This window comes from Scylla paramamosain, chromosome 7 (assembly GCF_035594125.1).
Source record: "Scylla paramamosain isolate STU-SP2022 chromosome 7, ASM3559412v1, whole genome shotgun sequence".
Taxonomy (NCBI): Eukaryota; Metazoa; Arthropoda; class Malacostraca; order Decapoda; family Portunidae; genus Scylla; species Scylla paramamosain.
Window position 1 is genome coordinate 11,560,001 of NC_087157.1, and position 27,500 is coordinate 11,587,500.

Sequence of the window (27,500 nt, forward strand, 5' to 3'; positions counted from 1 at the left end):
ATTAAAAAAAAAACTCCACACCTGCTTTGTACACCACCGAAGGAAGACAAACAGGCATCTACAAACAAATTATCCACTTCAGAAGTCACCTCATTATAAACTCTTGAAAAAAGGACACGGATTTTTTTTTTCTTTATTTTTCTTTTCTCTCTTGTCCTCTTTACGTGGGTGACTGACCTGCCACGGCCCTCGCTGAGAGTGGCCGCAGGGGGGAGTGTGGACATGCACGTTCCCTCACGTTCCCTGGCGTCTCTTGGGCGTGAGGAGGAGGAGGAGGAGGAGGAGGAGGAGAGCACTACTGGCGTTCGTGCGAGGAGAAACAAATTAACAGGTTACGGTTTAGGCAGACTGGCTTCACGTTTACATTTGCTTGTGTGTGTGTGTGTGTGTGTGTGTATGTGTGTGTGTAAGCAGTATACATAGGAACAGTTTTATCGTGAGTATGATCAGGGGGTTTTATCACAGCACATAAGATATACGTAGGAGATTCAGTGATGCTGGTGGTGGTGAAGGCAGTAACAGTAGCAGTAGAAGGCAGTAGTGGTGACTCACGGCTTCATCACAGAGATCAGCACCACATTCTCACCACGGACGAACAATTGGTTGACATGCCTCTTCCTTATCTCCCTTTTCTTCCTCTTTCTTACCCTCTTCTTCATCTCATTCTGCTCTTCCTCCTCTTCAACCTTCCCCTCCTTTCCTTCCTCACGCCTTTCGGAACCAGACCCGAGGGCGAGGCGGCGGGCGTCCTGTGCCTCGCTTGTACCTGGATTCCTGGAGACTTGCACTGATTTCCTCGCTACAGCCTCCATTGCTTCATACCCACCTATCACTCTGCGCTTCTCCTCCCTTCTTCCTCCTCCTCTTCCTCTCGCGCCTCCTCCTACCGCTCCTACTGCCCCTCTTCCTCCTGTGAGTTCCTCGTCCGAGCTCGTGTCCGTGTTATCAAGTGAGTCACGGATGCTTAGGTCACCCACCTGCACGTATCCGCTGACGTCACCTGCAGGAGGAACAGATGCGTGAGTGATAGAGAGAGAGAGAGAGAGAGAGAGAGAGAGAGAGAGAGAGAGAGAGAGAGAGAGAGAGAGAGAGAGAGAGAGGGGGGATTATCAAAAAAAGTGTAGGTACCTAATAAACCAATCATGACACACACAACAGCTGAGATCGAACCGTTTTCTTGTGCTCTGTTGAAATTGTCTCGTTTTTGTTGCTCCCCCTTAGTTTTTCTTTTTGCCAAGACAAAGTTACTAGTTGATCTGAAAATTAATTCTCTCTCTCTCTCTCTCTCTCTCTCTCTCTCTCTCTCTCTCTCTCTCTCTCTCTCTCTCTCTCTCTCTCTCTCTCTCTCTCTCTCTCTCTCTCATAAAGGGGCGTGGCTGGGTACTCCCTGACCTTTACTCCAGATGTTTCCAGTTCATTTATGTGCATGTACTTTTCTCTCTCTCTCTCTCTCTCTCTCTCTCTCTCTCTCTCTCTCTCTCTCTCTCTCTCTCTCTCTCTCTCTCTCTCTCTCTCTCTCTCTCTCTCTCTCTCTCTCTCTCTCTCTCTCGGGTCAAAGGTTAAGGTTTTACCTGTGACGCATTAACATATAGGACATTAGTATTGGTGTTAATATGATCATTGCTGACATTTATCTTTTTCTTTCTTTCTTTCTTTCTTTCTCTTTAATATGGATGGTAAAGTTATTCTGGTCTTATCTTATGTCTGCCACTTTCTTTTTCTTCTCTTTAATTCTTTCTATTGATAGTTTTAAATCTTTTCTTCCTTTCTTTCTTTCTCTTTTTTTCTTTCTTTCGCTCTCTTTCATTCTCCCTTCTTTACCGTTAGCTTTACTTTTGTGTGTGCATTTTTGGTAGTCAAAGGACAGCACACACACACACACACACACACACACACACACACACACACACACACACACACACACACACACACACACACACACACACACACACACACACACACACACACACACACACACACACACACACACACACATTCAGTACACATCACCAAGCATCATACATCATATATACATACATTCATACATACATACATACATACATACATACATACATACATACATACATACACGTCCCAGGTACCGATAACATATACACCTAAATTTGCACAGACACGCACACATACACACACACACTCTCTCTCTCTCTCTCTCTCTCTCTCTCTCTCTCTCTCTCTCTCTCTCTCTCTCTCTCTCTCTCTCTCTCTCTCTCTCTCTCTCTCTCTCTCACACACACACACACACACACACACACACACACACACACACACACACACACACACACACACACACACATACCATCAGGTACGTGCACAAACACACGTTCACACTCATTCAGCATGGTGGAGGAAGAAGAGGAGGATGAAAAAGAAGATAATGAAGGAGAAAGAGTGGAGAGAGAGGAGGGAGGAGGAGAGCAGTGAAAGTCTATCAAGTTGGTGGTGATGGTGGTGTTTGTAATGGTAGTAGTTGTGGTTATAATATTTGTTACAAAGTATCGTTTTTATTCAGCATAATTTGCTCTGGTATAAAACAGGAAGAAAACCGACTGAGTGAGTGAAGACGAGGAGGAGGAGGAGGAGGAGGAGGAGGTGACGATGAGTAGGACAAGGCAACCAGGGAGTGAGTGAGGAAGTGAGGAAGACCGAAAAAAAAATAATAAATAAATAATAATAATAGTTAAGTTACCAAAGAGAGGGCAGTAATGGTGACAGTGATAGCAACTCCAGAGAACGCACGGACTGAAACAAGAGTAGCACAGCACCACAAACAACAGCATAACTAATACAAAAGGAAAATGCATATGGAATGTCAGCACGGCGTGTAATAGTGAATGGTGATGACAGTGGCGGTAGTGGTGGTGGTGATGGTGATGACGTCCTCCTTGACACAGTGATAGTGAACTTGGTGGCGAGGCTTGGCGGTCTTGGCCTACATTCACCCTCCGCCCTCTTGCAACCTAGTCTGAACCTCCCCCTTCCCCTTCCTCCCTTCCTCTCTCTCTCTCTCTCTCTCTCTCTCTCTCTCTCTCTCTCTCTCTCTCTCTCTCTCTCTCTCTCTCTCTCTCTCTCTCTACACTCCAGCGACAGAGAAGGAGAGAGAGGCAAGAACCGTGTAGCTACGAGTGGGCGACAAAGAGAGAGAGAGAGAGAGAGAGAGAGAGAGAGAGAGAGAGAGAGAGAGAGAGAGAGAGAGAGAGAGAGAGAGAGGTGTTGTAGATGTAACTGAGGGAGGTAATGAGCCGCCTACAGGTGTTTTTCCGTCCAGGTGCCCCACGGAGATGTAATCAGGGAAGGGAGGCCACGGGTGATGGTGGTGGTGGGGGAGATGGTGAAGGAATGAAGAGGGTGACGGTGTGGAGGTTGGATTTGTATGAGAGAGAGAGAGAGAGAGAGAGAGAGAGAGAGAGAGAGAGAGAGAGAGAGAGAGAGAGAGAGAGAGAGAGAGAGATGGTTAAGTTGAAAAAGTAAGGATACAGGAAAAGATGAAGAGAGAAAAGAGGAGAGACTTAAAATATAAACACGTGCAAAGACGAGGAAGGAGAAGAGAAAGTAAGACGAAGACGAAGAAGAAGAAGAAGGAAAGACGACAAAGAAGGAAAGAAAGGAGAAGGAAGAAAGAGTAAGAGGAGGAAAGGAGAGGAACAAACAAAGCTTACATCAGCCCGCAGCAACCACCGCCACCACCACCACCACCACCACCAGGAGGGTCAAGCCTTGGCCTCAGGGAGAAACTCTTGGCGGTGGAGCAAAGTTTTCTCCTCTCCCTCACTCCCCCCCAACTCTCCCTTCCCCTCTCCCTCTCCCTTTCCTCCCCTCCTCGCGTCGCGGCAATTATTAACTCTTACTGCCACGAGAAAAAAAGCAAGTAAAAAATGGTAATTGTAAATTCGATTAAATATTTCAGAAGAGTGGACTGTGAGTGAGTGAGAGTGCAAGTCTAGGAAAGTGAGAGAAAGTGAGGCAAGCATGGAGGGAGGGAGTCAGGGAGGTAAAAAGGTTAGCTTAGTAAAAGTGAAAGCTGGTGGAAAGGAGAGCAGAGTGAAAATGAGTGAGTGAAAGTGAGACAGCGTGAAGGTGAAAGCTACGTAGACTGGTGTGTAGGGTGAGTGAGTGAGTGAGAGTGAATGAAAGTGAGTTATGGTGAAGTAAGACCTGTAGCTAAAAAGACCATATGAAAAAAAAATGAGAGTGAATGAATTAATTAAAGAATGAAATTAAAAACTGGAAGTAAAAAACAGCACGGAAAAAGAAAAAAAGAATGAGTAAGTGGATGAAAGATTGAGCCAGTGAAACAAAAAAATAGAAATAGTGAATAAAAATAAGCCAGGAAGTGAAAGTGAATCAGAGCAGAAGAGCAAGAGGGAGTGAAAAAGAGCCAGTGAGTAAGAGAATCAGAGTACGTAATACAGTGAGAGCGAGTGAAAAAGAGGGAAGGGAGTGAATGAGACCAGGTGAGTGAGAGCGACTGAAGAAGAATGAACGAGTGGGAATGACTCAGAGTAGGCTAGTAAGAAATATGGAGTGAATGAGAGTAAGAGAGTGAGAGTGAGTGAAAAAGAGCGAGGGAGTGTGAATGAGTGAATGAGTAAGTGAATGAAAGGTTTCGAGCGTCCCACAGGTAAACCTTGTACGAAAACACCTCCCCCCACCTCCCAATACTAGCTTTCACTCTCACACCTCCTCCTCCTCCTCCTCCTCCTCCTCCTCCGCGTTGTTTCTTGTCATTGTAACATTCATAGACACGGTGAAATCTTGCCATTTTTCACCCATTTCATACGTTCAGGGCCAAAGGATTGTCACTTCAGTCCCTCCCTTTTGCGATTGGGGCGCCTCAGGTCTCCCCCGCCCATCCACGCTTCACTCTCTTCCCCCCACCACCACCCCAAAAAACCATCCAGCCATCCATCTCCATCAGCAGGGTGTCTTGGGGTGAGGATGGGGTGCGGTTGGGGAGTAAAGGAGAAGGAACGGGGATGAGTTTGTTGTGTTGTGTTTTGATGTTTGAATGTTACAGAGTTAGGTGTTCTGTTTAGTTATTGTTCTTTGGTGTGTTTAATTTTCTCTCTCTCTCTCTCTCTCTCTCTCTCTCTCTCTCTCTCTCTCTCTCTCTCTCTCTCTCTCTCTCTCGCTCCTCCTCCTCCTCCTCCTCCTCCTCTCTGAGTTAAGAGAAGGAGGACGCAATTTTTGTTTATATCCCCACTGTTTGCCGCCACCACCACCACCACCACCACCACCACCACACCGCACCACACCATACCACACTACCAACAACAACAATAACAACACCACCCTCTACTACTACTACTACTACTACTACTACTACTACTACTACTACTACTACTACTGCTTCTATTACTACTACTACTACTGCTACTACTACAACTATAATGATTAATAATAAACAACACAAACGCTTCCTCCTCCTCCTCCTACGCCCCTTAAAAACGAGGACAAGCACTCCCTCCTCTTCCCTCCAACCCCCTCTTTCCCTCTCCTCCTCCTCCTCCCCACACGTCTGTCTTTCCCTTGCACTTGAAGGACGAAATTAATGGTCTGAAGAACACATCAATTATTCCGTTCACTCATACGTTATTTTCTCCCTTTTTTCCCTTTTTATACTGTTCACTTTGTTCTTCAGTAGCACAGTAACGGAAAGAACTAAGAAAAAGAACAAAAAAGACTACACACACACACACACACACACACACACACACACACACACACACACACACACACACACACACACAGACACACACATATATCTCTTCCTACCTCGTCTTATTAGCATATTATCTGAGACATGAATATGTATATATATCTATTCTTTTTTTTATTCATATATATATTTTTTTATCCGTTCTCATTTTTCTTTATCGTGGCGTTTTGTTGTGTGGACATGTGCATCCCTGTGTGTGTGTGTGTGTGTGTGTGTGTGTGTGTGTGTGTGTGTGTGTGTGTGTGTGAATCATCGTGTCTATTATTATATATTTAATTTTCAATGTAAAAAAAATTAAAATTCTGGTCATTTTTTACACATCTTCATAAGAATCAAACACCACTTACGTCCCTTTGTTAACACTTCTTCGTATTGGGAATGCACAGTCATCCCTCTAATCCATTTGTATTTGCTTATATAAAAGTCTCGTATACCTTTCGCACACACACACACACACACACACACACACACACACACACACACACACACACAGATAGATAGATAGATAGTTTCAAACACACTCAGGAGATAAATAGATAGATCGATCGTTTCACACAGACACATACATACATACGTGGGGAGGAAGTAATTAGCACTTCCTGGACACGTCTATGTAGGTAAGTGTCGCCTCTTTATCTCCATTCTGTCGATCATAGTAATCATCAGACGCGCGCTTCCCGAAAAGGCTCATGACGACTGTTTGGATGGTGGTGGTGGTGGTGGTGGTGGTGGTGGTGGTGCTGATGGTGGTGGTGAATAGATGGTTGCCTCGAGAGTATTTAGTGACGGTGGTGACTTTGTATGGATGGTGATGCATAGTCTCTCTCTCTCTCTCTCTCTCTCTCTCTCTCTCTCTCTCTCTCTCTCTCTCTCTCTCTCTCTCTCTCTCTCTCTCTCTCTCTCCATCGATGTTCCAGTGGTAGTGATGGTGATGATGGTAGTGATGGTGGTGGCGACAGTACTCTATATAATATATATATATATATATATATATATATATATATATATATATATATATATATATATATATATATATATATATATATATATATATATATATATATATATATATATATATATATATATATATATATATATATATATATATATATATATATGGTGGTGGTGGAAGTGAGTGATGGTGAAGGATAATGGTGATGTATAGTGGTGAACAGCAGCTTCCTGTGAGTTATCAAAGGACTGTATGGCTGAAGGGGTGAATGTATGGCAGGGGGAAGGGTGGTGATGGGGACAAGGGGGTTGAAGGGACACGTGTGGAAGGGATTGGACTTACTTAAAAAAGGGGAAGGAAAGTAAATTAAACAGGAAATGAGGTTTGGGAGTAACGTTCTTAAAGGTTTCGTCTTTTTAACGCCAATACTTTTTAAGACTATAGTGGAAGTTAATATGATTTCCAAGACTGTCCTTGATTCTAGTCAGTATAACCAGAATTCCACACCCTCAATGAGAGAAAAAGAAAAAAAAACACCCATGAGAACCCCGGCTAATCATCCCAGTGGCCTTTGAAAGCAGCTCTAAGCGTTTACTGCGATTGCGAAGTGCGTTTCAATGATTCTACTGAGAGCATAAACAATTCCAGACCCTCAAGAGAGAGAGAGAGAGAGAGAGAGAGAGAGAGAGAGAGAGAGAGAGAGAGAGATACCTTAGCGTTTCAGAATCCGATACTCGACACTTGTACCAGAGAGACCAACAGACGGGTAGACAGACAGAGCAGAGCAGAGCAACCCAAAAGTAAAGCCTTATCCTAACGACACTTGAGGTCCGAAAATACACATCGGTGACGTCACTGTTAACCCCGTAGGCCAATTATCCTTCATTAGGGTTATTATCTACTACATAATTAAACAGGTTCGTCTTGTAATTAAGGAGATAATGCCGACCTTCTCTCCCCTTGTGCTGAGAGTGAAGCGAGCGAGGTGGGGAGGGGAGAGAGAGAGAGAGAGAGAGAGAGAGAGAGAGAGAGAGAGAGAGAGAGAGAGAGAGAGAGAGAGAGAGAGAGATGAAGGAATGGTAGGAAAGCAAGAAGGAATGAATGGATGAACGAATAAAGGTGTATGAAGGGATAGGAGGGAAAGAGAAAGAGTTAGTCATGACGAGAGAGAGAGAGAGAGAGAGAGAGAGAGAGAGAGAGAGAGAGAGAGAGAGAGAGAGAGAGAGAGAGAGAGAGAGAGAATCATTATGAATAAACCGCCTTGAGCCTGTCTTGTCTTCCCCTTCACACACACACACACACACACACACACACACACACACACACACACACACACACACACACACACCTTTTAATACCCCCATTTTTAAACTCTTCCCAATGGCCTCGTTCTTTTCTTCTTCTTTTTGGTAGGACTAACTCAGTATCAAGACGAAACACACACACACACACACACACACACACACACAGACACACACACACACACATCTTATTAGGGATTTGACACACACACGCCTCCTCCGCAGACTCCCTAAAGGTTCGGACGAGTTAGAAAGTGTTGCGACTAAAGGACACACGATTTAGGGGGAGGAGGAGGAGGAGGAGGAGGAGGAGGAGAGAGAGAGAGAGAGAGAGAGAGAGAGAGAGAGAGAGAGAGAGAGAGAGAGGGAGAGGGAGAGGGAGTGGAAGAGTGGAAGTGGGAGGGAGTTACCTGTGTGTTGTTCTTGACCCACTTCCACGCATTCGAAGCTCAAGGTGGAGGTCATATTCCCTCCTTTACTTTCATTACTCCCCCTTCTCCTCCACCTCGTCCTCTTCCACCTCTACCTCCTGCTCCTTCGTCTTCTTCTTCTTCTTTATTCCTTTTCCTGTTCATGCTACTTTATTTTATTTTATTTTTTTTTCGTCTGTCTCCATTCTCTCTCTCTCTCTCTCTCTCTCTCTCTCTCTCTCTCTCTCTCTCTCTCTCTCTCTCTCTCTCTCTCTCGTCCTTGTCCTCCTCTTCCTTTTTCTTCCTTCTCCAGCCAAAATATGAATATTGTAGCTCTACACTGGTATAGCAATATAGCACGTAATTTAAATCTCTCTCTCTCTCTCTCTCTCTCTCTCTCTCTCTCTCTCTCTCTCTCTCTCTCTCTCTCTCTCTCTCTCTCTCTCTCACACACATTCACCAATCACTCTTTAAATTAAGGTGCGTCATTTTTGGCCACGCTAATTAGCCGAATATTACCTGCACCGTGATGAAGAAGGTTTAATTTGCTATTTATTGGACCGAGAAAAATATGGGACGTCCGTGGATTATACGCAAATATAATCTGGAGTGACTCTAAGTGAGATATAGTGCTTAATTACAGGTGTGTTGGGGAGGTTGAGGGGGGTACTATCTAATTTACCTGCCGTCCGCTCTACCTAAGTATGGTTCCGGTCACAGGTGAAATGGTGAAATTCGCGGCGTAGTAATGGGGGATAGGGAGGGGGGGAACGGGGATATTAGGGAGAGGGACGGAGGGAGGGGGGTTAAGGTTGAGGGTGAAAGAGATTTGTGTGTGTGTGTGTGTGTGTGTGTGTGTGTGTGTGTGTGTGTGTGTGTGTGTGTGTGTGTGTGTGTGTGTGTGTGTGTGTAGGGAATAGAGAAAGAACAGGCCGAAAAATTTTAAACTCGTAACATGTAACTCTGAAAAATCTCTCTCTCTCTCTCTCTCTCTCTCTCTCTCTCTCTCTCTCTCTCTCTCTCTCTCTCTCTCTCTCTCTCTCTCTCTCTCTCTCTCTCTCTCTCTCTCTCTCTCTCTCTCTCTCTCTCTCTCTCTCTCTCTCTCTCTCTCTTCCTTCCTGTTCACCTACCGAATGCCGGGGCCTTGCAGCGCAGCCTCTTCTGAAACACCTCGTCCACGTCCCTGAGCGCCAGGTTCCAGTGTTTGTCAAAGGCCACCACGTACCCTGTCAGCACGCCACGCACCTCGCTGTGGTTCCTCGTGTACACCTGCCGGGGGAGGAGCGATAGGACACTTATGTTAGCACTAAAAACACGAATAGGGATGAGGCGATGGGTAATGGTGGCACAAAGGAACGTAAGGGGGACAAGGAGCGGTTGATGTTGGTTAGGTTCTTAAGAGGTGGTGATGTAATGCAGTGTCTGATGTAATGTGAGTATAAGGGATGGAGTCAGTATGTGACGGCTCATGTGGAGGTTAAACTTTCTTAGTGATTTTGTGATGGCTAAGGTTGGTTTGGGTTAGGTTAGTTTTGGTGAGTTCAGGTTATGCTGGACTAGACTAGGTTTGGAAAAGTCAGATTAGGTTACGTTAAATAAGGTTAGACTAGGTTAGGTAGCGATATAATAAGTTACAGTGCATCAGATTAAATAACCAAATTCAACATAACATGCAAAACACATTATAACTTCACAAAACGCATCATACCGTACCATAACCATAACCTAACCTACCCAAACTTCGCTAACCTAACAAAGCCTTGGGAGGGAAGAGAACAAAAAAAGGGAAAAGGGTTAGGGTGTGACTGCGTGAGGAAAGATGGTGAAACTGCACAGAGAAAAAAGAGGCGGCGAGGAAAGAGAGAGAAAGAGAGGACGGGAAGAGGAGGAAGAGGAGGAGGAGGAAAAGGGGAAAAAAAAGTCAGGAAAAATGACAGGCAGGAGGGAAACACAGAGAGGGAAAGGTGTATACAGTATCACCACCATTGCCCTTTGTCACCAGCACCGCCACCACCAGGTAACCTCGGCCTTGCCTCTCATGCCCTCCACATCAGATTTCTCCAACACTGAGTCAGCGGCCGCGGCAGGAGGAGGAGGGGAAGGAGGAAGGGTGGTGGGTAGGAGGGAGGGAAGGAGTGAGGGTCTGGTTATGTTGTCATGGTTACCGAGGGTGTAAACTGTCATGGCGGCTCAGGAGGAGGAGGAGGAGGAGGGAAGGAAGGAAGGAAGGAGGGAAGGAAGGAAGGAGAGAGAAAGAGAAGAGGGTTGCCATGACGAACAAAAGACGAGGAAAAGGAGAGGAGAATGCGGAGTACAGGACGATAAAACAAAAATTGGAGGCAAGGCAGAATGAAGAAGGAAGAAAGAAATACGAATGAGAAAAGAAGGAGGAGGAGGAGGAGGAGGAGGAGTAGAGTCGCTACTTCCGGGGAAACCACAGACTGCACTAAACGAAAAGACCTCTGGAAAGGCATACCCCCTCCCCTCCCCCACCTCCTGATTAGGAAAGACGTGGAGGAAACTTTGGAGTAGAATAGGCTAGAAGAGAGGGAAGGTAGGGAGGAGGAGAAGGAGGAAGAGGAAGGGAGGGAAGCGTATGGGAAGCAAGAGTAAAAGGTTAGATGGAGAGGAGTGGAAGAGAAGGAACAGTGTCGGATGGAGGGGAAGGAAGGAAATGGAGAAATGGATGAGGAGGAAGAGTTGAGTGTATATGGGGGAGGGAGAGGGAAGGGCTATTACGTAAAGTAGATGAGGGCATGGTTTTTTTTTTTTTATGTATTATTATGAGTATACCTGGATGTTCTTGTTATTGTTATTAGTTGTTTCTGCTGTTGTGGTTGTTATTGTGGTGGTTGTTGTTATTGCCATCATTAATCTTATACTACTACTGCAACTACTACTACTACTACTACTACTACTACTACTACTACTACTACTACTATTGCCGTCACTTCTTCCTCCATTTATGTTAGCTGTAATAAACCCATGAGTGTACTGGTGGTAATAGCAATAGTAGCAGCAACAACAGCAACAGCAGCAGCATCAGCAGCAGCAGCAGCAGCAGCAGCAGCAGTAGTAGTAGTAGTAATATTATTATTATTATTATTATTATTAGTAGTAGTAGTAGTAGTAGTAGTAGTAGTAGTAGTAGTGGTGGTTGTGGTGGTGGTTGTGGTGGTGGTGGTAGTGGTAGTGATGGTGGTGGTGGCAGTAGCATCACGTCACACCGTCGTCTGTCAACACCTGGTCCGTGATTGGTCTGCGCCTTGTTGACGTAATGATGCGGGTTAAGGTCACTATCAAAGGACAATACAAATGTCTCTGTCGATCAAGAAAAAAGAGGTGTGACCCCCATTTCACTACACCCACGCCCCTACACACCCACACGCCGCCACCACCACCATCACCACCATTACCACCTACTATTACCAATAATACTATTTCTACCATAATTACCACCACCACAACCATTAACCACCAACACTACTACTACTGCTGCTACTACTACTACTACTACTAATAATAATAATAATAATAATAATAATAATAATAATAATAATAATAATAATTTTAAAAACTTATTACTTCTTTTATTGTTTTTTTTTTAGTTAGTATCTAGAAAGTTTAATGTATATATTTTTTTGCTTTGATATTATTTTTATCTCTACTACTACTACTACTACTACTACTCTTCTTTTTCTACTACTACTACTACTACTACTACTACTACTACTACTACTACTACTACCATTACTACTACTTCACACACGCACATTCTTTCTTACCCTCCGCTTGCACGCCTCTATCTAACTCATGTTTTGTCTGCACTTACACACACTTAAACATTCATGCACACTTTTTACACATTCACACCCCGCCTTCCGACCCTCAAGTCCCATTACGTACACTTAAGCACAATACACACCCCACAGAAGCTCCCCTTACAACACACTCATGGCCCACACCTGCTCTATCTATCTACACTTCAATATTTACACCTCTATCTTACCCCAAAGCCTCTACTTTACATATGCACACCTTTTCAAGTTCATACATACACAAAAGCACGGTATTTTACATATCACCTCCCCCACTCCTTCCTATACCGTAAAAGCGCAATACAAGAGTGAAAGGTCATCATATCTCATAGTGGTAGTGGTGGTGGTAGTAGCGACCAATCACCGCATGACACACTGCTGGCAATAACCAATCACGTAAGAGGTGACGCGATCAGGCGTTCCAACGTTGATAGATTAAAAAAAGAAAAAAAGACTCGTAAACCAAAGCGTCTCATGAACGCTCAAAGCTATAGAGATGAACTGAGTGAGCGAATGAGTGACTAAGTAAAGTCTGAGCGAGTGAGTGAGTGAAGTCCTAATGCAATAATACCGCCTTTATATCATTGTCAGTGCATCAGGAGAGCACCACGATCACTAGCACAAGAAGCATAACCAAAAGTCAGTACCAATCATGCTCCCTTATGCAACGGCCCATTGAAACACGAGAAGCTGCGAGAGTTTGGGGCGAAGCAGTCTCGTCACGCAGCAGACTGTCTCGAAACACTGCGTCGTTTTCAGCTGACTCAGCGGAAATAATTGCCTCTCTCTCTCTCTCTCTCTCTCTCTCTCTCTCTCTCTCTCTCTCTCTCCAAGGGAGTCAGGAGTGAGTGAGGGAGTGAGCGAGCATGCGAGTAACATTCTCAGGACAACCTTCATTCAATAGGGAGAAATTTTGATTGAAATTTTCACGTGGTGGGAGCGTGTGGCCATGGCAGGAGAGAGAGAGAGAGAGAGAGAGAGAGAGAGAGAGAGAGAGAGAGAGAGAGTGTGTGTGTGTGTGTGTGTGTGTGTGTGTGTGTGTGTGTGTGTGTGTGTGTGTGTGTGTGTGTGTGTGTGTGTGTGTGTGTGTGTGTGTGTGTGTGTGTAGATGGGAGGCAAATTGAGGAGGACAGGTGTAGACAGGTATGACAAGGTGAGGGTGCAGGTCGCTGGGATCAGGTTGTCGGCGAGTGAGTGAGGGACCATAGTGAGGGAGGGAGGGAGAGGGGAGAGAGAGAGTGGGGGGGAGAGGATCATAACACGCTGAGGGGCATGAGTTTTAACCTTTACCCACTGACCTACTTAGCCTGCCTCCTTCTTCCCTCTCCTTCACACCCCTTCCCTCCTCCTTCTCCTCCTCCTCCTCCTCATTCGAGATCCTGCACGCCTCACCATTGACACCTCCATGACTTCCTTCATAAATAGACGAATAGATGGATAGAGAATTGGAATAGAAAACAAGAGAATCCAGCCCAGTCTTTTTCAGGGGTGACAATGCTGCTTTTGAAATCTTATAACTCATTACAAGGAGGCAAGGAGAGAAAAGAAAGAAAAAAAGAAGAGAGTTGATGTATTTAGAAATGTCACCAAGATTGCTTCAAATGTCGCGTCACTGTGACTGGGGAATTGTGACGGGGATGAGTGTGGAGAGAGAGAGAGAGAGAGAGAGAGAGAGAGAGAGAGAGAGAGAGAGAGAGAGAGAGAGAGAGAGAGAGAGAGAGAGATTTAAGGAGTGTGAATTGAAGGAGAAAGACACGTAAAAGGAGATAATAAATATGTTTTGATAGAATCTAAACACAGTATCTACATTTTATTTGTTATTTACGACTTCCTTCGTTTACTGCTACTACTACTACTACTAATAATAATAATGATAATAATAATAATAATAATAATAATATTAATATTAATATTAATGATAGAGCCCAAACTATCAATCTATGCACTATCACGACCATTATTTCTCCTTTGCACGAGAAGAGAACAAAAAGAGAAACACACACACACACACACACACACACACGGAGAAAACGACAGACAGACAAACAACGAACACAAAGACACTGACTAGTGAAGAATAGTTAAACAAAGGAGAAAGGAAACACACACACACACACACACACACACACACACACACACACACACACACACACACACACACACACAGTCAAAACCACACCTTCCTTCACTGACAAACACTAACTTTATATTCCACGTCATGTCACCAAATTGACCTTGAAAGTCACAAGCAAGACCCACTGACCTGCTGCCCCCACCTGTTGACCTCCTTCTTCAGGTAGGGGGGAGGGGGGGTTGTAGGAGTAGCAGAAATCAACACCCCTACACACACACACAAACACCCACCAATATATATATATATATATATATATATATATATATATATATATATATATATATATATATATATATATATATATATATATATATATATATATATATTTATTTATTTATATATTTATTTATTTATTTATTGTTTTTAGAGCTTACCTACACTAACCTTTCACTTATAGGCATTTTTTTTATAACAACGTACTTTTTTACTATTAGTTTTCAAATGGATGAAAATAACCTATTATTTATTTTTCAAACATTTTTTTCCTGTTATGACCTACAACATTTTTGGCAGCTTTTTTCTTACTATGAAATATTAAAATATTACTCATGACGAAATATTAACTTCCTATTATTTATTTTCAATGTCCATATATATATATATATATATATATATATATATATATATATATATATATATATATATATATATATATATATATATATATATATATATGATTTTTTTTTCTGCAGTGAATGTTAAGGAATGATTTTAGCAGGAGAAGGATTAAGCAGCTTATTGAATTAAGCTTGACTTGAGAACCGTAGCTCTTAATTCACAAACTCCTTAAGGGTGACTATTTTTTTCTCGTGTGCTGTCATTTGCAGGAAAAGGTTGGCTTGATTTAATTTGAGTTTTCGATTTAAAAGTTTATGAGGAGTAGGTGTATTGATCTATTGTCTGTATTTTTTTTTATCTGTGTATTTTCTTTTTCCTCTCTGGTTTTACGTGTTCTTTTTTTTCTCTTGTCACGTCTTCATTTTTTCCCTCTCTCTCTCTCTCTCTCTCTCTCTCTCTCTCTCTCTCTCTCTCTCTCTCTCTCTCTCTCTCTCATTGCTTCATTATTCTTCTCTTCGTGTCTTTCTCTTTATTTTCCCTTTTCCTCTCTTCCTAATACTTATTAAGCTTTACTCTTCCTCTTCCTCTATCCATTTTCTTTTTCTTATCCCTCTCTTCCTCAACATACTTCTCTCAATCCTTCCTCTTCCTCCTTTCTCCTCTCCATCACCCTTCTTCCTCTTCCTCCTTCATTCTTTGCATCTCCTTGTCCGTCTTACTCTGGCCAGCCTCCCCCTCACCCCCACCAAACCCCAGCTTCACCACAACCACCCCTACCTCCATCACACTATCCACCGTGTGCCTTGTGGTTGCCTCCGCCCTTCATTCACCACCACCACCGCCACCACATCTGTAAGGACATCCCTCCTCTTCCTCCTCCTCTACCTCCACTTCATCACCTCCGACGCCTCTTCCTTCACCCCTGTGGTTCCTCTCTCTCTCTCTCTCTCTCTCTCTCTCTCTCTCTCTCTCTCTCTCTCTCTCTCTCTCTCTCTCTCTCTCTCTCTCTCTCTCTCTCTCTCTCTCTCTCCACGCCTTTGAAGGATACGGCCTCCCAGGAATCCACGCCTCTCCTTCTCCCTTCCTTCTCTCAGTCTCCTAGGACACTTTCACCCTTGCTCGTGTCTTCCTGTTGGTGGTGATGATGGTGGTGATGATGGTAGGGATTTTGTCAGTGTCCTTCGCGTCTATCTTATAAAGCGCCTGATGTGATGATGGTGGTGGTGGTGGTGTGTGTGTGTGTGTGTGTGTGTGTGTGTGTGTGTGTGTGTGTGTGTGTGTGTGTGTGTGTGTGTGTGTGTGTAGTGTTGCAAGTGACCCTGTGGAGTGGAGCTTATGGTGTGGTGTTGGGTGTTGTTCTTGCTGTTCGTGGTGGTGGTGGTGGTAGTATGAGTAATTGTAGTGGTGGCGGTGTTGGTGGTTGAGGTAGTGGTGGTGGTGCCTTTTAGAGAAGCGCTTACCGTATCATTATCGGCGGGAAAGGAGATAAAGAGGTGGCATTTATAGTATAGACGTGTCCAGGAAGTGCTAATTACCCCTACCCCCTGTCTGTATGTCTGTATGTATATTTCCTACAACAACAACAACAATGACAGCGGTAGCAACAACAACAACAACAACAACAACAACAATAACAACAACAACAATAACAACACTCCTCCATTAATGAGTCAACAGCTCGCTTCCCGTCCACGGCCCTGCTGGCACTGACAAGGCCTCTCCTCCTCCTCCTCCTCCTCCCTCCTCCATCAGCACCCACTCCTCCTCCTCCTCCTCCTCCTCCTCCTCCTCACCACCTCCCCTCCCACCGCCACCCTAACAGTAGCCTTGTGGGACCCCTGACGTCACACAACACTGACGTCACTGCGACAACTACGGAGATTCTTTCGCTTTTTTTTATTATCTTCGCTTTTAAGTCACACATTGAAGTATCCTTTTGGAAATCTGCAGTGAAATGTTTGTCTCAGTCTACCCGGTTATTAGTTGTCCGTCTTCATGTCTGTCTGACGCTGGAAACACTGCAAGAAGTGGATATCTGGGAGTGTGACACGTCCCCGAGGCCTTGAAGGGGTCTTGGGCCGAGGGGAGGAGGGGGTGGTGGGGGGAAGGGTCGTGGGTGCTCGCGAGAAGACTCCTGACCTCTGGGTGTGGGGTAAGTGGTGTGGGGGGGCAAGCACTGACGAGGGTCCCAGGCACACACACACACACACACACACCATCTCCCCCTCCCCACCTCCTCAACACTCAAGAGTCAGCTCAGTTTCGTAAATCTTTCAGTCGAGTTTTGGTCATTTTGTCTAACATTTCATTTGGTGAAGCTTCTACGTTTAGTGTGCCAATAAGCAAAGGTCACACCATTACCCAACAAAACAATGAAAATCTTCTAAATTTATCTTATTTCAAAGCAAACTTGTCACTTTTGCTTCTTTCCTGAGGTTTGGCAGAGAAAATCAAAGGCGAGGCATAAAAGTGATCCAATTTAGTGGCTTAATTTTTGTAGAGAATTGGTTTTCATTAGAACACTCAATTAACACAAAAGTCAACCTGAATAGTAAATGGCCTGATGAGGTTACTTAAACATTAAGTCCCCTCCCACAAAATAAACTTAAAGGGCACCGCAGCACACACAGCAGGGCCGCCAGCAGGAGGGTCCCCATGGCACCTCCTGTCCCTCGGTGGCAGGATGCAGTCACCATCAGTTACTTTTATACCATTACTTCTCATCTAACACCATGACACTACCTGGCTCTGGTCCCCTCCCCCCGTGGCACCATATGGCCTCATTGCGGTGACTTGAAATCAATCAGGCATCTAGTCAGTCAACCTTCCTTCATTTTTTTCCCACACAGCAGTTTAAGAATACATGAAACTTAATATACTCCACATACAGCTTTGAGACTGAAATTTACTATATCCCTGGGGCTGGATATTATTTTATGTAAGGCCTATCATATTAGTTTCACACAGCTTTCATGTTTTGCTGTATTTCACTTGCATTCCTTTGTACACTTCATTGCCCAGCACTCAACAAAGTGACAGGCACAACTCAACACCAGCTAACTCAAATAACAGATAAGACACTAAGAATAACAATGGCAGTAATCTATAAACCTTGGAACACTCAGAACAACACCCAAGGTTCCTGTGGTCTTTGTCAGGCAGAACACAACAGGCTTAAGGAGGCAGGAAGTAGTGCCAGCAGTGCCACACTCACCTTGACCCGCACTGAGTTGTCCCTGCAGTGGGTGAGAAGTGCCAGGGGACCCTTCATCTCCTCCATGCGGGTGATCACGTTCCGCATTCGCTTTGGTCCTTTCCCCCGTATCAGGCCTGGGTGGAGGATTGATGGGTGACAGGGCAGCAGGGCATGGCTATGGAAGGCTCATTGTGCTTCTGTCAGTGGAGCACAGCAGCCACGACCAAAGGCTGTATCAAATGTTCCAATGACTTTCTACTACCAGAGTGACCAAAATGACCAAATGCCAAGATGTCATGGCCTGTGTCAGTGTTAGGATTATGTAGCTAGGCCATGTTGAAAGTTTGTGTTGATTGTAGTGAGCTGTGATTCAGTCTACAATATTTATCATCACATTCTTGTTCAACAAAATTAATCCAATTTTCTTTTAGGTTTTCTTCAGTTAAGCCTGATTACCATTATTGAGTAATAATATATGTAATTTGAACATCATTTTACTTATTGTACAAAAACACACTGGTGAATATCTCTCCTGTATAATATTACGAGGAACTCAAATTAACTAATTTAATGATTTCATAGTCATGAGGCCATGTTTACACAAGTGTTAATTGTTTTTCTTTTTCTATTTCAGGTAAGACTATCATCCCAACACACAGGTGATGCAGTAAGTACTGAATTGGTGTATTGTACTTGGTGTGTATGAAATGTCTAGCTTCTATAAATACATCAGAACTGAAATAGCAAGTTACCTTGCTCTGCAGTGAACCGCCGCTCAACTGGGGGCTGGCGCACCATTGGCCGTGGGATGCCCCCTGGCCCCGGCACCTGTTAGGGGAGGGAAGCCTCAGGGAAATACATTATGAGACTCAGCTTTTTGCAGCATAAAACAAAATATTGACTTACAGTTATGAGTTGATGGTTAAAATTAGTTTTATCATCTGCACCCTTCTTAGTAAACATTTATAAGTAGTAATGTGATATGTACATCACACAACTTCAGGATAAAATATTCAAGGAAGCTTAAAGTGGGTACATCAAATCATAATTTCAAAAATATATCAGCAAGGAATTCATCTGCATCATGACAGCATGACTCCAATCATAGCATACCCGTACCAGCCCCAGAGTGCAGTACTGCACTGTTTTGTGTCTATATATTCTTTTTTGTAAGTAGTTTTGGTTGGTGTGAGGATCTTTATTGACATTTATACATTGTACAACACAGATAATGTGGTACATAGCCATATATAACCTTATCCTACTGCTCACATAGGAGCTGAGCTGCCAAGGATGCAGTTTACCCAAACAATGTCCCTTATATCCATGTAGCTTGGTAATTAGCTGCTTCCAAGGCAACACTGTCGGCTATACATTGATCTCCTCTAACATCACACACTAATATATAATGTGTATACTTGTAGATGACATGTGCATCTTAAACTACCATAATTATTGTGGAATGTGGGCAGTATTAATGTACTTCTACAGAGAAAATGTTTTAGCAGTGTTGAATATCTTCTTAATTTTGGTTAGAATCAAATTTGTATTGCTGCAAAGAGAAATTTTTAGTAGTGTTGAATATATATATATATATATATATATATATATATATATATATATATATATATATATATATATATATATATATATATATATCATTTTTTTTTTTTTTTTATCTAACTTGTATGTCAGTGTACTTCACTTTGACCCATCCCAGTGAATTACAGGGGTGGTGCACAATGCTAAGTGGCAACACTGATTCAGTACTTGATGTGCATCATACTGTACTCTGCTGGATACATCAAATCAGGTTCCTCTGCTCCTTGTCTTGCTCTACCACAGTGAAACATTTAGTCGGCAACATTTGGAGATTGGCACCTCAAAAAAAAAAAAAAAAAAAAGATAACCCACACCATCACTCTCCAGTATAGCAGGAATGGTGACACACACCATAAACCACTTCACTGCTCACCATTACAACTTAACACATAAAACAACAACAATCACCACCCACTCACACATCGCATCAGCACAACACTAGTCACACCACAAGTACCTACACGACCAACTTTACTCACAACTAACAACCCAGGTGACCACAACATATCAAAGTAAACAACCACAAGTAAATAGAGTAATTAAAAGTAACACAATCACAACCCCTACCACCCTTTAACACTAACAAAGAGTAAAATATGACCAAAAGTAAACGAACACCATCACCAAAACTAGACAAACCACCAATAACATCACCAGACACTAATAACTAACAACAATCCACATAACCACAACACAAACACAACCACCACCACCACCACCTCATGACACTAACCAACAGCAGATCACGTGACCATAACATAAGTAAAACAAACCAAACCTCTACCACAACCGCTACTGCCTGTCACTTACACCAGGCAGTTCCCGCACCACATTGAAGTTCTGGCCGTGCACTGTGTCCCTCAGCTTGTACAGGTCCTCGAACTCCGGGGCCTCAGGGTCAGGGAGTTGCACATCAGGGGAGGAAAGGGCTCTGGTGGGGTTAAATTTCCCCGACTTAAAATCAAGCTCCTCGTCCTGACTGGCCATGTTTACACTGAGGTGGCGCCGCCCCTGCCGGCCGCCGCGAGAACCTGATGGCGCGTGATTTGAATGGTAGAATGTCCCTCTCGGTCAGCCCTCTTAGCCGCACTATTGATCCACGCTTTCTACTAGTACACGGAAGCACGAGTCGTTTGTTAGGAGAGGAAATGATGATGCAGATGAAGGTGTCTGGAGGTGTCGCAAGCTTAACAACGGCGCTGCTCTGGTGACTTCGTCTTTTCCTTCCTGTTCTTTTGTCCCCATTATTCAAACATCCAAACCCGGAACACATTCACAGGTCCATCTCACTTTCTGTCTCTTCCTCCGTGTGTCTATATTCCAGCCTCTCCCTTGTAAATAGTAGTATGCGTTGTGTTATCATAGGAAATGATGCTGCATGAATTCCTGAAGATGTTGACACCGGTGAGACAGAGACAGAAACGAGTGCTGTAATTATTCATCGCGGCTTGTTTGTTAAAGTGGAGCTGAGAGAGAGAGAGAGAGAGAGAGAGAGAGAGAGAGAGAGAGAGAGAGAGAGAGAGAGAGAGAGAGAGAGAGAGAGAGAGAACTGTGCAATGCTTCTCGTATAATTTTTCTCTTGATCTTAACTCGACTTAAAGTGGCAGTCTAGTTACTTGACTACTGAACTAAAGAGAATTTTCCTTCTTGTAGTAGTAATAGTAGCAGTAGTAGTAGCAGTAGTAGTGTAATACAGAGCATGAAACATCGCGTGTCTTGCTAACAGGTTCCCGTTCAAATGTATATTTATTTATTTATTTATTTATTTATTTATTCATCTTTTAATTTTTTGGATATTCATGTCTCGTTTGCTATCGTTTGGTGTTTTCTGGTCTTCCAGGTGTGATCTCTAAATCCTGCCATTACTATACCGTGTTTCTCTTCTCTGTTTCTTTTTCTCCTTTTTTTTTAAACTTCTTGACTCGTCAGTGAATAATATATATCCAATACTCTCCGTCTGACGTTGTTCTCTTTATTACTACGTGAAAATTTGATATACTCGTGAGAGAGAGAGAGAGAGAGAGAGAGAGAGAGAGAGAGAGAGAGAGAGAGAGAGAGAGAGAGAGAGAGAGAGAGAGAGAGCTCCCTTTTGTAAATGTTGACGGCGTCTGGTTGGTTCTCTTGCCACACACACACACACACACACACACACACACACACACACACACACACACACACACACACACACACACACACACGTCACGTCACGTCACGTTTTTACTTCTATGAACCAAGTAATGATGATGATAAGGATGATAACGATGGTGATAATAATAATAATAATAATAATAATAATAATAATAATAATAATAATAACTTCTGCAGTGAACACCCTGCCCTTAACATCTGCTGCAGGTAAATTATGGGCCAGTGGCAGCTGAGCAATTATTTCAGGTTACTTAATATCTTGTGATCCACTCTTAACAGTGTTCAAAGGAGTAAGGTCCAGAAAAAAATAAATACGACAGTATTCGATATTTATATACTAATGCAGCTCTTTACATTAGTTGTTTATCGGGTTATTGCCTTGTTACTGGTTTTTGTGTAGGAGAAGAAGTGGTTGTAGAGAAAGGTGAGGAGGAACAGGGGGACGTGGAGGAGGAGGGGAGGAGGAGAAGGAGCACAAAACAAGCAACAAGCAGCACCGTACCTCTTGGCCCAGACGAGGCTGTCAGTTTACTACACTGTCTTAAATAAAAGACGTTGGATAATAAAAGCGAACGAGGATGAGGAAGAGAATAATAAGAAAGAGGGAAAAGATTAACTACATTTTGTAAATTTTGGCATCGCAAAGAGAAGAAAAGGGAAAGAAAAGAAGGAAAAGATTAACTGATTTCAACTAAATTTGGCATCCCAACGAAAAGGGAAAGGGAAAAGAAAGAAGATTAACGAACTTTCACTACATTTTAGCGTCGCAATGAGAAGAAAACTAAAAAAAAATAAATTAAAGAGACGACTACTTATTTACCTTATGTTTATTCCTAACCTATGTATATCTATCCAACAATAATCCTATACATAAACAAAATCCTTACCCTAGAACCCCCATTCCTCCTCATCCTTCTTCGTCTCTTTCCCGTCCTCATCCTCCTTCCTTCCCTCCCTCAACTCCCTCCACGCCAATATTTGCACCCAAGCCTTCGTGTATCTCTCTGGGTTCGCTTTATGTGTGAGCATCAACGACTTTTAACCGAGGCAGAGTGTTTCGTCCTTGACTTCAGCGCCGCGTGTTTTATGGAGTGAAGTGCACGATAGAGACGCGTTCATTATTAATAAAGGATTTTACGAGTGATGAAAATAAATGGGTGCGCCTCACGATATTTTGGTGGGTGGGTGGAGTGGGAGTGTTGGTGCCCGTGGTAGTGGTGGAGGTGCAGTGGAGTTGGTGAAGGTGGTGGTGGTGAAGGAGGAGGAGGAAAATGATAATGATCGTAACCATTGCTAATGATGTTAATGATAAAGGGAAGGAAAACTAGTAGTAGTAGTAGTAACAGTAGTAAAAACAACAATAGCATCATAACAACTCAAGCTGTCTTCCTTTACTCTCTTCCTCACTTCCGTCTTTTCCTTTCCTTCTCTTCCCTCCTTTCCCTCCCTCTCTAATTTTCCTTTCCATCCCTACTTTCCTTCACTCTCTCCCTTCCTCCCCTCTTCCCTCTCCTTCCATCCCATAAACACTTCCATAACTCCATCCCGCCCTTCTCACTCTGGCATACCCCGTTCCTCACCGCCCTGAGCCTCGGGGCCTTGGGGCAGTAAGCGGTGTCGCCCTCGAGGAACCGCGCCGCCGCCTCCTGGGACAAGTTAATCCGCCGCCGCACGACACCGCTCTCTTGGGCCACAACACCTCGCGGGATTATGTGCGAGTATGCGCGAGGGCGTGAAAATGTCCCGGCCCTGATGATTACATGATAAGCTGCGACGCGTGACATGTGAGAGAGAGAGAGAGAGAGAGAGAGAGAGAGAGAGAGAGAGAGAGAGAGAGAGAGAGAGAGAGAGAGATTCACATATGTAATTATGTAAGTACGTGTACAAGGAATATTTACGATTTTTAAGAGTATAGGTTATTAAAAGTTTATTTGAAAACAAAACAGCACAATCTTAAGGCAAATCTTGTATACTACTACTACTGCTACTACTACTACTACTACTACTACTGTACACTACACTATACACACACACACACACACACACACACTCAGACATGGGAGAGCACGGATGCGGTGAAATCTATACAGAAAAAAGGCCTGATATATGTAAGAAGCCCTTCATCAAAGTCGCCTCAGCTGTGTGTCTCGGCAGCTGGCACGGGGCGGGCTGAGCGGCGACCACCGCCACCATCACCACCGCCACCACCGCCAGTAGTATTTCAGTGGAGAATTCGTGTTTCTTCTTAAAGCTCTCTCATCTCGCGCCCTCAATAGTCACTTAATTTTAGACAGCGTTACTGCCAGAAAGTTGTTTGTCTGGGCGAGAAATGCAGGTTGGTGGTGGTGACGTGCGGTGCTACTAGTGGTGATGGTGGTGGTGGTAGTGGTGGTATTGGGGAGGGGGGGTTGGTGTTTCCTGTCTGTCTGCCTGTCTGTCTATCTGTACTGGTAGTGGAAGTGAGTGAATTAATGATAAAACACTCCGACACCATCGTGGAATCATATCAAACATTAATCAGTCCAAGTCATTAATATTAATTGGATTTGCGCATAATTACGCGAGAAGCCAAATCAGGCACTTCATTTACGGTCTAGCACACCTGTACATAAAACTAATTACTCTGATGACACGCCGACACCTGGTGATTTCACGCGACACCTGTCCTATACCTACTGGCTGCGGCTGGCTACCTGCTGGCTCCCCTCTCAGGCCTCGGTAACTCCTGTTTGATGTAAACACCTTTTTCTCCTCACTTTTTTTTTTTTTTTTCAATATTACATGTGATACAGACTACTACAAACCTAACCTTATCATACAAAGAGCGAAAAAAAAAATATGCTGGTAATATAAAACTGGATGTGATTAAAATACGTGTTTTTTTTTCTTCTTTTTTTCTTCTTTCATTAATATTATCTGCAGTGGTGGGACACGATGGCTGTTTATTTATTTATGTTTTTGTCTCTCTCTGTATAGCATGAAAGTAGATTGCATTGATGTTTTTTTTTTTTTCCACTTTCATATTCACGACTTTTCATATTCACGAATGTTAGTCTTTTCATCTTAATCATCTTTTGTGCATATCTGAATGACGGTGGTGATAGTGGAGGTGGTGGTGGTGGTGGTGGTGAGGTTGATGGTGATGATTATTAAATGTGGTGCGATTGTGGCTGTGGTAGTGATTAGTAGTAGCAGTAGTAGAGATGGTGGAGATCGTGATGTTAAAAGTAGTAGTAGTAGTAGCCATAGCAGTTGCAGTCACAGTAGTAATAGTAGAAGTAGTAGTTGTAGTAATAGTCGTAGTAGTAGTAGTGGTGGTGGTGATGGTGCTGCTGCTGTGCTGATCTTACTTGTGGTGGTGGCAATGATGGCGGTGGTGGTGGTGGTGCAGGTGGGTGGCGCCAGGCTTGGGAAGGTGCCAGGGGTGAGCAAAGTGGGCTCGGCTCGGTGGGTTGTCGGTTATCGAAGTGTTCTTGCTGGGTGTGGGCGGTGGGCGGTGGGCGGCAGTGGTGGTGCTGGTGGTAGTGGAAGTGGGCAGCTGCTGGTACGTGGAGTGGTACGTGTTAAAATGATGTTAGTTTGGTGTTTCTTTGGTGTTTCTTGATTGGCAGTAGATGAGAGGTGCATTCGGTGGTTAGTGGTGGTGGTGGTGGTGGTGGCGGTGGTGGTGGTGGTGGTGGTGTGTGACATTGTTACTGGCGTGTGGTGGCAGCCAAGCCGAGAAAAGCTGCAGAATGTGAGGATTACAGCATCACCTCGCCTCCTTCTCCTCCTCCTCCTCCTCCTCCTCCTCCTCCTCCTCCTCCTCCTCCTCCTCCTCCTCCTCCTCCTCCTCCTCCTCCTCCTCCTCCTCCTCCTCCTCCACCACCACCACCGCTAGTGTGTTTTTAGTTCTGTTCATAGTGCTACTGTTGCGACTTCCACCAACACTACTACTACTACTCTACTACTACTACTACTACTACTACTACTACTACTACTACTACTACTACTACTACTACTACTACTACTACTACTACTACAACCACCACCACTATTACTACTACTACTACTACTACTACTACTACTACTCTTTCATATCTTGTTTCTAATTTTAATTACCTAAGCTTAGAAATTGCTAATACATCTCCTATTGGCATTCTGAACTAGACAGTCCCAAACTCATAGTAGTCATTTGATGTAAAAAAAAAAAAATTACGCTTTGAACTTGATTCCTTTCATCATAAAAAAATAGATAAATAAATAAATAAATAAACAAATAAATAAAAGCGCTTCAGAAAAAAAAGTAATTATTTTAAACACGGCGTGCACACAGGTGGGAGACATTACAGGGAAGTTAATTTAAACTAGCAAGCCAATGATTTTCACAAAGATTTAACTGATCCACATGGAAAGAAATATAGCGGGGATGAGAGTACAGAAGGAGAAGGAACTGAAAAAAAAAACTGCAAGAAAGAGATGCTTGGTAAGGTGATATATTTGTTATATCACACACTCGTGTGTGATATAACAAAGAAAAGAAAAAAAAATTACCGCAGATCAGTGCCAGAAACCGTACATTAGAGCGCAGAGATATTAAGATGAAGGGATTTGCCACGAAGGAAGTACACGTAGATTGCCGAGACTCTGGAATATGCAGGAACAATTAGAAGATCGGTGGAAGTAACGTGTGTGTCGGGAAGGTCGGCGTTGGGTAACGAGTGGCGAGCGTCAGGCGCGTCGGAGGCAGATTGCACCCGCGGCCTCGGAGATAACGTGTGGCAGACACCTGACGCCACCAAATTAGAGTAACATTTGCCGCGTTGTTTCAGGAGTGATAAATAATCCAGCAGAAGCCTGACACTAGATGTACGAATGTCGCTCTCTCTCTCTCTCTCTCTCTCTCTCTCTCTCTCTCTCTCTCTCTCTCTCTCTCTCTCTCTCTCTCTCTCTCTCTCTCTCTCTCTCTCTCTCTCTCTCTCTCTCTCTCATAATTTATCTGTGCATACTTGATTAAAACTCACTCCCACGCTCGGGAGAGAGAGAGAGAGAGAGAGAGAGAGAGAGAGAGAGAGAGAGAGAGAGAGAGAGAGAGAGAGAGAGAGAGAGAGCATCACTTGCTACTGCCGCTACTACATAGCAACTCTTGGGACTGAGCTTGTGTAGATCAGGAAATATTAAACACGCTTTGTGGGGTGTTTTTAAAAAGTGTTCAGTTTTGTAGCAGTGATAGTAATGGTGAAGTGTGTAGCATTGTGGGTCAGGTACTACCACACAGATGAAGTTTTTTTTTTTGTGTGTGTGTGTGGGAGTTCACGTGAATATTTGTACCTGTTTGACTTTTATACTGTTTTGTGTGTGTATTTTTTATGGATATTTCATTGATACGTGCGTGGATTTTGCTGGCGATGTATTTTAGTTAATCAGGAAGATTGTCACCTTATGCCTTCACTTGTTACTGTTGTTGATGTGGTGGTCGTGGTGATGGTGGTGGTGGAGGTGATGGTGACTAGCAGTAGAAATGGTGGTATATATGATGTTATTGTCATTACTACTACTGTTGCTATGAAAAAAAAATCAAACGTTTTATTATTGTTGTTGGTGTTGTTATTGTTGTTAGTAGTAATGGTGGTAGTACTGTTGGAGGTGGTGTTATTGGTAGTGT

General features: G+C 43.6%; 2 protein-coding genes across 8 annotated transcripts in view; one reads left to right on the forward strand and one right to left on the reverse strand.

Annotated features, from left to right (window-relative positions):
• Window positions 1-21,111, reverse strand: part of LOC135102072 (U7 snRNA-associated Sm-like protein LSm11) — a 21,247-nt gene extending 136 nt beyond the window's left edge. The window contains exons 1-5 of the mRNA XM_064006766.1: window positions 20,519-21,111; window positions 18,859-18,934; window positions 18,125-18,240; window positions 9,531-9,669; window positions 1-1,000 (exon numbers count right to left, since the gene is read on the reverse strand). The exon at window positions 1-1,000 is cut by the window's left edge and continues 136 nt beyond it. Of these exons, the coding sequence (XP_063862836.1) occupies window positions 549-1,000; window positions 9,531-9,669; window positions 18,125-18,240; window positions 18,859-18,934; window positions 20,519-20,695 (960 nt within the window). The 5' untranslated portion in view covers window positions 20,696-21,111 and the 3' untranslated portion in view covers window positions 1-548. The remainder of the gene's footprint in view (window positions 1,001-9,530; window positions 9,670-18,124; window positions 18,241-18,858; window positions 18,935-20,518) is intronic.
• Window positions 1-27,500, forward strand: part of LOC135102071 (uncharacterized) — a 107,604-nt gene that overhangs the window by 36,788 nt on the left and 43,316 nt on the right. The gene's annotated exons all lie outside the window — the stretch shown is intronic.